Source organism: Bombina bombina, chromosome 5 (genome assembly GCF_027579735.1).
Source record: "Bombina bombina isolate aBomBom1 chromosome 5, aBomBom1.pri, whole genome shotgun sequence".
Taxonomy (NCBI): domain Eukaryota; kingdom Metazoa; phylum Chordata; class Amphibia; order Anura; family Bombinatoridae; genus Bombina; species Bombina bombina.
In genome coordinates, this window is record NC_069503.1 from 703,228,699 (window position 1) to 703,240,285 (window position 11,587).

Below are 11,587 nucleotides of genomic sequence, written 5' to 3' on the forward strand. Positions count from 1 at the left end.
CTAAAATAAAAATTTTAACCCCGAATCTGCTGCCCCAACATCGCCGACACCTACATTATATTTATTAACCCATAATCTGCCACCCCCAATGTTACCGCCACCTACCTACACTTATTAACCCCTAATCTGCCGCCCCCAACGTCGCTGACACTATAATAAACATATTAACCCCTAAACCACCGCACTCCCGCCTCGCAAACATTAGTTAAATAGTATTAACCCCTTATCTGACGTCCCTAACATTGCCGCCACCTACCTACATTTATTAAAACCTAATCTGCTGCCCCCAACGTCGTCGCCACTATATTAAAGTTATTAACCCCTAAACCTAAGTCTAACCCTAAACCTAACACCCCCTAACTTAAATATAATTTAAATAAATCTAAATAAATATTCCTATCATTAACTAAATTATTCCTATTTAAAATAAATACTTACCTTTAAAATAAACCCTAAGATAGCTACAATATAACTAATAGTTACATTGTATCTAGCTTAGGATTTATTTTTATTTTATAGGCAAGTTTGTATTTATTTTAACTAGGTAGAATAGTTATTAAATAGTTATTAACCATTTAATAACTACCTAGCTAAAATAAAGACAAATTTACCTGTAAAATAAAACCTAACCTAAGTTACACTAACACCTAACACTACACTATAATTAAATTAACTAAATTAAATACAATTACCTAAATTAAATTAGCTAAAGTACAAACCCCCCCACTAAATTACAGAAAATAATAAACAAATTACAGAAATTTAAACTAATTACACCAAATCTAATAGCCCTATTAAAATATAAAAAGCCCCCCCAAAATAAAAAAAAACCTAGCCTAAACTTAACTACCAATAGCCCTTAAAAGGGCCTTTTGCGGGGCATTGCCCCAAAGTAATCAGCTCTTTTACCTGTAAAAATAAATACAAACAACCCCCCCAACAGTAAAACCCACCACCCACACAACCAACCCCCCAAATAAAATACTAGCTAAAAAAACCTAAGCTCCCCATTGCCCTGAAAAAGGGCATTTGGATGGGTATTGCCCTTAAAAGGGCAGTTAGCTCTTTTGCCGCCCAAACCCTAATCTAAAAAATAAAACCCACCCAATACACCCTTAAAAAAACCTAACACTAACCCCCTGAAGATCGACTTACCGGGAGATGCCTTCATTGAAGCCGGGCAGAAGTGGTCCTCCAGATGGGCAGAAGTCTTCATCCAGACGGCATCTTCTATCTTCATCATTCCGGCGCAGAGTGGGTCTATCTTCAAGACATCCGACGCGGAGCATCCTCTTCATCCGACGACTAAAACAGATTGAAGGTACCTTTAAGTGACGTCATCCAAGATGGCGTCCCTTAGATTCCGATTGGCTGATAGAATTCTATCAGCCAATCGGAAATAAGGTAGAAAAAATCCTGATGCAATCAGCCAATAGGATTGAGCTCGCATTCTCTTGGCTGTTCCAATCAGCCAATAGAATGCAAGGCCAATCCTATTGGCTGATTGGATCAGCCAATTGGATTGAACTTTAATCCTATTGGCTGATTGCATCAGCCAATAGGATTGTTTCTACCTTAATTCCAATTGGCTGATAGAATTCTATCAGCCAATCGGAATCTAAGGGATGCCATCTTGGATGACGTCACTTAAAGGTACCTTCATTCTGTTTTAGTCATCAGATGAAGAGGATGCTCCGCGTCAGATGTCTTGAAGATGGACCCGCTCCGCGCCGGAAGGATGTATATAGAAGATGCCATCTGGATGAAGACTTCTGCCCGTCTGGATGACCATTTCTGCCCGGCTTGGATGAAGACTTCTGCCCGTCTGGAGGACCACTTCGCCCGGCTTGGATGAAGACGTCTCCCGGTAAGTCGATCTTCAAGGGGTTAGTGTTAGGTTTTTTAAGGGTGTTTTGGTGGGTTTTATTTTTAGGTTAGGTTTTGGGCGGCAAAAGAGCTAACTGCCCTTTTAAGGGCAATGCCCATCCAAATGCCCTTTTCAGGGCAATGGGGAGCTTAGGTGTTTTTAGCTAGTATTTTATTTGGGGGTTGGTTGTGTGGGTGGTGGGTTTTACTTTTGGGGGGGTTGTTTGTATTTTTTTTTACAGGTAAAAGAGCTGATTACTTTGGAGCAATGCCCCGCAAAAGGCCCTTTTAAGGGCTATTGGTAGTTTAGTTTAGGCTAGGGTTTTTTTTTATTTTGGGGGGGCTTTTTTATTTTAATAGGGCTATTAGATTAGGTGTAATTAGTTTAAATATCTGTAATTTGTTTATTTTCTGTAATTTAGTGTTTTTGGTTTTTTTGTACTTTAGCTAATTTAATTTAGGTAATTGTATTTAATTTAGTTAATTTATTTAATTATATTGTAGTGTTAGGTGTTATTGTAACTTAGGTTAGGTTTTATTTTACAGGTAAATGTGTATTTATTTTAGCTAGGTAGTTATTAAATAGTTAATATCTATTTAGTAACTATTCTACCTAGTTAAAATAAATACAAACTTGCCTGTAAAATAAAAATAAACCCTAAGCTAGATACAATGTAACTATTAGTTATATTGTAGCTAGCTTAGGGTTTATTTTATAGGTAAGTATTTAGTTTTAAATAGGAATTATTTAGTTAATGATAGGAATATTTATTTAGATTTATTTAAATTATATTTAAGTTAGGGGGTGTTAGGTTTAGGGTTAGACTTAGGTTTAGGGGTTAATAACTTTAATCTAGTGGCGGCGACATTGGGGGCGGCATATTAGGGGTTAATAAATGTAGGTAGGTGGCGGCGATGTTAGGGACAGCAGATTAGGGGTTAATAATATTTAACTAATGTTTGCGAGGCAGGAGTGCGGCGGTTTAGGGGTTAATATGTTTATTATAGTGGCGGCGACGTTGGGGGCCGCAGATTAGGGGTTAATAAGTGTAGGTAGGTGGTGGCGACATTGGGGGTGGCAGATTAGGGGTTAATAAATATAATGTAGGTGGCGGCGATGTTGGGGGCAGCAGATTAGGGGTTCATAAGTATAATGTAGGTGGCGGCAGTGTCCGGAGCGGCAGATTAGGGGTTAATAATATAATGTAGGTGTCAGCGATGTCGGGGGCAGCAGATTAGGGGTTAATAAGTGTAAGATTAGGGGTGTTTAGACTCGGGGTTCATGTTAGAGTGTTAGGTGTAGACAAAACTTTTATTTTCCCATAGGAATCAATGGGGCTGCGTTAGTGAGTTTTACACTGCTTTTTTGCAGGTGTTATACTTTTTTTCAGCCAGCTCTCCCCGTTGATTCCTATGGGGAAATCGTGCACGAGCACGTTACACCAGCTCACCGCTGACTTAAGCAGCGCTGGTATTGGAGTGTGGTAAGGAGCAAAGTTTTGCTCAACGCTCACTTCTTGTCTTTTAACAACGGGTTTCTGAAAACCCGTAATACCAGCGCTGTAGGTAAGTGAGCGGTGAGAGAAAACTGCTTGTTAGCACCGCATAGCCTCTAACGCAAAACTCGTAATCTAGCCGTTAATAAATCCTAGATAGAATGATATATACAACTAAACAAATAATATGCAGATGCATTTTTTAGAGTTATATTAGTTGTTTAAATATGGAAAAAGTGCAAAGTTTTAGTGTCCATAAAGCAATGGCTGCCACCATGTTGTAACCTAGATTTCCTTCTCTCCTGAAGCCAATCAGTGACAGTTATGAATGAGTGACAAGTGTGCAACCAATGACTGTGTGGAATAAGTATGGGGTTAGCAATTTTTACAGGAAAATGGGACAAAATAAATAATGAAAAGTTATTGCAAATGTTTATTACTAAATATAATTAAATATTTTATATTACAATCTCACAAAATTGACTGTGCCTTTAACCTTAACCTCAATCCTTAACCATAAAGTTGCCCCTAAACTTAACTCTTAGGGGCCTATTTATCAAGCTCCGAATGGAGCTTGATGCCCCTTGTTTCCGGCGAGCCTGAAACAGAAGTTATGAAGCAGCGGCCTAAAGACCGCTGCTCCATAACTTGTCCACCTGCTCTGATGCCGTGGACAGAAATCAACCCGATCAAATACGATCGGGCTGATTGACATCCCCTGCTAGCGGCCGATTGCCTGCGATTCTGCAGGGGGCAGCATTGCACCAGCAGTTCACCAGAATCGTATCATGTCCGCACATTAAGAAATAGGCCCCTTAAGGGTAGATTTACCAAAGGTCGAGCGGACATGATTCAGTGTAGCGAATCATGTCCGCTTGACCTCGCTAATTGCCAACAGCATATGCTGTCTGCATTTAACATTGCACAAGCATTTCTGGTGAAATGCTTGTGCAATGCCGCCCTCTGATAACTCACGGCCAATCAACCGATAGCAGGGGCCGTCAATCATCCTGATCGTATCATTTCAGGATGATTTCTTATGACCGCTGCTTCTGAACTTCCGTTTCTAGCAGACCAGAAATGATGGGGCGTCGATGCAGCATCCGCTGCTTAATAAATCGAACACCTTAACTGTAAGCACTAACCTAATCTCTAACTCTGTCCCTTATCCTAGCATTAACCTCAAACCCTAACCCCAGCTGTAAGCACTAACCTAATCTCTAACCCTGTCCCGTAGAGTAGCCATGACCTCAGTCCTTGACCCTAAACCTAGCTGTAAGCACTGACCCATCTCTAACTCTGTCCATTACTCTAGCCATAACCCAATGTCTAACTCTGTCCCTTACTCTAACCATAACCTCAATCCCTAACGCCACCTGTATACACTACCCAATCTCTAATTTTGCCCCTTACTCTAGCTATAACCCCAATCCCTAACCCTAGCCTTAACCCTAACTGTAAGCACTAACCCAAGCTCTAACTTTACCCCTTACTCTAGCCATAATACCAATCCCTAACCCCAGCCTTAACCCTAACTGTAAGCACTAACCCAATCTCTAACTTTGCCCCCTACTCTAGCCATAATACCAATCCCTAACCTTAGCCTTAACCCTAACTGTAAGCACTAACCCAATCTCTAACTTTGCCCCTTACTCTAGCCATAATACCAATCCCTAACCCTAGTCTTAACCCTAACTGTAAGCACTGACCCATCTCTAACTCTGTCCATTACTATAGCCATAACCCAATGTCTAACTCTGTCCCTTACTCTAACCATAACCTCAATCCCTAACGCCACCTGTATACACTACCCAATCTCTAATGTTTCCCCTTACTCTAGCTATAACCCCAATCCCTAACCCTAGCCTTAACCCTAACTGTAAGCACTAACCCAAGCTCTAACTTTACCCCTTACTCTAGCCATAATACCAATCCCTAACCCCAGCCTTAACCCTAACTGTAAGCACTAACCCAATCTCTAACTTTGCCCCCTAATCTAGCCATAATACCAATCCCTAACCTTAGCCTTAACCCTAACTGTAAGCACTAACCCAATCTCTAACTTTGCCCCTTACTCTAGCCATAATACCAATCCCTAACCCTAGCCTTAACCCTAACTGTAAGCACTGACCCATCTCTAACTCTGTCCATTACTCTAGCCATAACCCAATGTCTAACTCTGTCCCTTACTCTAACCATAACCTCAATCCCTAACGCCACCTGTATACACTACCCAATCTCTAATTTTGCCCCTTACTCTAGCTATAACCCCAATCCCTAACCCTAGCCTTAACCCTAACTGTAAGCACTAACCCAAGCTCTAACTTTACCCCTTACTCTAGCCATAATACCAATCCCTAACCCCAGCATTAACCCTAACTGTAAGCACTAACCCAATCTCTAACTTTGCCCCCTACTCTAGCCATAATACCAATCCCTAACCTTAGCCTTAACCCTAACTGTAAGCACTAACCCAATCTCTAACTTTGCCCCTTACTCTAGCCATAATACCAATCCCTAACCCTAGCCTTAACCCTAACTGTAAGCACTAACCCAATCTCTAACTTTGCCCCTTACTATAGCCATAATACCAATCCCTAACCCTAGCCTTAACCCTAACTGTAAGCACTAACCCAATCTCTAACTTTGCCCCTTACTCTAGCCATAATACCAATCCCTAACCCTAGCCTTAACCCTAACTGTAAGCACTAACCTAATATCTAACTTTGTCCCTTACTCTAGCCATAACCTCAATCCCTAACCTTAACCCCAGCTCTAAACACCACCCAATCTCTAACTCTGCCCCTTACTCTAGCCATAACCTAAATCCTCTTTTCCTGTAATTCCATTTTGAAATTATGAGCTTTTCAGCTCCTGTTCAGTTTCCTAATTGGCTACAGCAGAGAAAGAAACCTAAATTACAATGTGGCAGTACCCAATTATTTATAGACTCCAAAAGATTACACTTATTACGTCAATATTTAAACAACTATTTAAACTTTAAAAAATACATCTACATGTTATTTTCAGTCTAATCTTTTCTTTGAGAGGATCATTCTATCTAGGGTTTATTTAGTGTTTAATGTCCCTTTAATTAAAGCCTCAACCCTAAACCGAAGTCTAGCTCTTTCCTAAACCCCAATACTTATCCCCAACATTACCTTTAAATTGATGTTATTAGCCAGGACATCTGTTTCCAAGACACGGAATTATAGTTATAAGTCTCATGATGACCGGATACTGCTCACTATGGCTTATGTATTAATCCATTGATGTCCAAATTCCTAAAACATAGGGGCCATGGATCAATATTTTAGAAGCCAGTTAAAAGTAATGTTGCATGGTACCCCTATATGCTGTTCTCCTCTTCATTTTTCTGTGTATGTAAAATTGGGGGAATATTTTTATTTTTATTTTGTATCCACAAAAAAGTATATAGAATATATTTTATAAAAATTGGTCTTTGTTTATTTGTGACTACACTAACGCTAATATTTTCTATATTCTCTATAGGTGATACTGGACAAAAGGGAGACAAAGGTTCTAAGGGAGAGCGTGGTATAGGACAGCCAGGTCCACCTGGGCCAGCAGGTAATCCAAAGCACATATGGACATCATCTACCTCGATTTATGTCTAAAACTGAGCCCGTCCCTAATAAAATATTTAATAAAGCTACTGTTTGTAGAGATACAAATACTATAATTTACAGGTTTAAATGCAAGATTATCAGTCAATAGGAGATACAGGAAAAGTAATCAATCAAGATTCATTACAACTTGCTTTGTCAACTAACTGCTTAGGGTATCACAGTGCCATTTATCGTTTATTTTTCTTCAGCTGTCTGTGGTGCAAAAGGAAAATGCTTTACTATGTGAGAGCATTTTATTATTGTACCGTTGCTTCCATAAAACTTTGGGGCAATTTGCCCCCCGAAATAGCTTTTGGCTTTCCAACTGAGGGCTAGATTTGAAATGGAGCACTAATTTCTTGCGCGCCTGTAAACGGGCAAATTCGCCCATTTACGAGCGCATGATAAATAAACATCCATTACAAGAGGCTGATTAATGCATCCATAACTCAGTGACAATTAGCGCTACAAAAATAAACCAGAGTACAGACCGCTGGTTAATTTTTAAAATATACCCCAATTGCCCCCAAAATAACATGTGAGGTCCTTTTTGTTAAAAAAAAATTGTTATTAAAATGCAAATCAATTTATAACTTTTTTTTAAATGCGTTTTTCTGAATTTTTTTGTTATTCTGTCTCTCACTGTTCAAATAAACCTACTAATAAAATTATAGACTGATCATTTCTTTGTCAGTGGGCAAACGTACAAAATCAGCAGGTGATCAAATATTTTTTTCCCTCACTGTACATATATATTTATATGTTAATAAGTGTATATATACATATATATTTACATTTCACTGCCCAGTGCTGCGCAACTTACCGCCTTCACTTCTATCTTGGAATACCAGCATTTGCATGCGCTGGTATTACTGAGTGGAGCACAAAGTGCTTGCATAAGCACAATTTTGCACTCCAATTATAATCTGGCCCTGAATTGGTTATTGAGTTTCTTGGTTGATACAAAACAAAATCATTTCCTTTATTAAAATCCTGTAGCCACAAACACCTTTCAGCAGAAAAGCTCCTGAAAAGGTATTTACGTGTGTTAAGTACTACTTATCGAAATAGAAACTAGGAGGTCACCCGAAACTGACTAGTACAATAATCCATTCACATCTCTTAAGGTTACAGTAAAGGATTATTTAATTAACCCATTTCTTCGCTGTGTAAGGCAAATACTCATTTACATGTGTGACATTAACCTATTGTAATCCGAATGTCTGATGGACATATGTACTTCTATAGTCGCTTCAGGATCCTAACATCTACAAATGGCGTTTTTATTTTTATTTTTAAAATTTTGATTGTAAGTCACACCCACGCTGTAGTGTTTGTTACTGATAGGACTGGTGTCTTCAAAATTGGGTTTTAAAAGGGGATTCCACAAACACTACTTTCATAGGAACCTATTGTAATCGATTTTTATTTTAAGTATATAAGATTTGTATAGGTTGAACTTGATGGACTTCAGTCTTTTGAAACCTCATCTACTATGTTACTATGTTTCCATCCGCACCACTGCTAAACTATCTGACTGCATCTTGTATTTTGTCCGGATAGGCAGACTGTGCACCATTTTTCTATTGCCATATGGCCACTTTTAAACATTAAAAAAATAACCCTACTAAAACCGTGTCACTGAGGCACAATCTGTTTGAGAGTCTCCTAGGCAGATTAAATGTAGCAAGGCAGCCGGTTCATGCTTTACAGTTTAAGTAATGTTCAGTATAAGATATTATAAGTCCCTTTAATAGAAACCCCTAGTTGCCATCTTGTTTTCAGAATGAAAACAGTTCTTTTGCAAACATTACAAATAAATATTGTTAAAAACAATATTTGTTAAAGTTTAAAAGAGACCATATAGCGATAAAAAATGGGTGCAAAGTCTGCCCATCCTGATAACATACAAGATGCATTCAGATGGTTCAGCAGTGGTTGGAAAGAAATAATCCCTGTTTAAAATCCAAGTTCAAAGACGTAAGTACTATTTGTTGGGTCCTGACGTGACAGTTTCTGTAGATTCCAATAGCTGTATAGGATATCACGTACACAACCCATATACATACAGTATGTATTTGAAGTATACTTATGTAAATGTGTGCCCTGTTCACTGTATATAGCCTCTCCAATAGGAATGAATGGAGCCTTAATGATCTGATACCATGCATGTTAACAAACCTCTACAATGTCTCCTGTGGACACTTTAGGGTGTTTTGCACATGCTCCAGATAATAGAATGTTTCCAAATTTGTGTGAAATAGTTGCAAAGATGTCCGAAATGCATTTTCGAAATGGTGTTGAAAAGTGACATGAAAATGCATTGTAATCAAAAAGAACTTTTTTGCCCCATAGGAGAAATAGGGCTTATAACGAGAATCTAAAAATATGTTTGTAAATGCACTGCTGTACAATGCACTACTGAACATATTTATTGAGCCAATGACAAGACACAAATGTGTGCAGCCACTATTCACCAGCTAGCTTCCATTAGTGCATTGCTGCTGCAGAGCATGTGTGTATATGCTTTTCAACAAAGGATAACAAGATAACTGAGTAAAAATAATAACAGAAGTGAATTTTAAAGTGTTTTAAAATGATATGCTCAGTCTGAATCTTGAAAGTTTTGTAGATTTTGCCTATTGGTTTCCAAATTTGTTACAAGTTATCTAAAGTGATAGAAAAAAATCAAATGATAAGAAACTAGAAGCAAATACAATTTAAAGGGATAAAACCCCAATTTTTTCTTTCATGATTGAAATAGAACATACAATTTTAAACAACGTTCCAATGTACTTCTATTGTCAGATTAGTTTCATTCTCTTGGTATACGTTGTTGAAAAAAGCAGCAACCTATCAGCAGCTAGTTACCAGTAGTAAGCCTACCTAGGTATTCTTTTCAATAAAGGATACTAAGAGAATTAACCAAATGAGATATTAGAAGGAAATTGGAAAATTGCTTAAAGTGGAATAATTTATTTTTGACTGTCCCTTTAAGCCATGGTGAAAAAAAATTGCACTAGAATTTATATTCACTTTAAACTGACTGTTTTAGTAGTGACAGGTGAAACAACGTTATACCCTGTATTCCCCCTTTTTAGTTTCTATGGAAAGCAGTGAAACAGACCGTTTTTTATTGCTTTCTATTTTTATTGCCTATTTGAGGTCTATAAACTATTAGCATGCAGAATAATTTAACACATTGGGGTAGGTTTATCATAGTGCGAGCGGACATGATACGATGTAGTATATCATGTCCATTGCACATTGATAAATGCATTTATCATTGCACCAGCAGGTCTTGTGAACTACTGGTGCAATGCCGCCCCCTGCAGATTTGCCTCCAATTGGCCGCTAGCAGGGGGTGTCAATCAACCCGATCGCATTTGATCGGGTTGATTTCTGTCCGCTGCCTCAGAGAAGGCAGACAAGTTATGGAGCAGCGGTCTTTAGAGCTTGATCATTTTTCCCCATTGCATCTTCCCATTAGTTTCTGTGCTGAACTTTAAGGGACACTGAACTCGATTTAAATAGGGGGTGTAATTTTAAACAACTTTCCAATTTACTTTTATCACCAGTTTTGCTTTGTTCTCTTGGTATTCTTAGTTGAAAGCTAATTCTAGGAGGTTCATATGTTAATTTCTTAGACCTTGAAGACTGCCTGTAATCTGAATGCATTTTGACCACTAGAGGGCATTAGTTCATGTTTTTCATATAGATAACATTGAGCTCATGCACGTGAAGTTACCCTGCAGAGAGCACTGATTGGCTAAAATGCAAATCTGTCAAAAGAACTGAAATATAACTCAGAAGGATTAACAGTGACCGTATTTGTGTAATAAAACAGTATATATTGCATTGTTCTGTTAATGTGGTACATAAATAAAAATATAAAGTTGATCAGTATAAATGTATTTATATACATTATGTAAAAAACTTAGTTTTGATGAGTAAAAAATAAAAACAAACTTGTATTTCCCTGTGGCAGGACCTTCGGGATTGAATGGGCGCAGTGAAGAAGGCTTGCCTGGCCCACCAGGTATTCCAGGAAAAAATGGAGTTTCAGGGTCTACTGGAAAAAGAGGGTTACCTGGACCTCCTGGGACTTGTGATGTATCATCATGTTTCTCTGCGTACGGTGTAAGAGATGACCCTTTCAGAAAAGGACCAAACTTTTGAAGCAGAAAAAAAGACATTAGCAACTACTAAGGCCGGAGCCTGATTTTCACCTCACAAATATGATCTGCTTACTTTAGGCCTTTGCAGCAGTAATTTGTATAGTGTATGTTTGCACTGATAATTAACTGTCCTGTTTTGTTATGTATCCATTATTTAATGTATAAGGATATTTTAAATGAATTGTTAGACAATTAGCTAATTACTTTCAGTTCCAAAACACCAGAAAGGGTTTAGCTTTTACATTAGTCTTTGTTGTGAAACCTTTCTACAGAGGATTCTGACATTTTTTGCATTGTGTCATTTTTTTGTTTGTATGTTGTGAAGTTACGTTGTTAGCAGCTTTGAAGCTCATTGTGATAACAATAATTAGGGTTTATATACATCCTAATGTGAGGTGGTACAGAGATGTAGGTAATG

General features: G+C 38.2%; 1 protein-coding gene across 1 annotated transcript in view; it reads left to right on the forward strand.

Annotated features, from left to right (window-relative positions):
• Window positions 1–11,170, forward strand: part of LOC128661600 (collagen alpha-1(XXI) chain-like) — a 173,039-nt gene extending 161,869 nt beyond the window's left edge. Inside the window, exons 26-27 of the mRNA XM_053715836.1 lie at window positions 6,876–6,953; window positions 10,980–11,170. Coding sequence (XP_053571811.1) covers window positions 6,876–6,953; window positions 10,980–11,170 — 269 coding nt within the window. The remainder of the gene's footprint in view (window positions 1–6,875; window positions 6,954–10,979) is intronic.
• The last annotated feature ends 417 nt before the right edge of the window (window positions 11,171–11,587 follow it).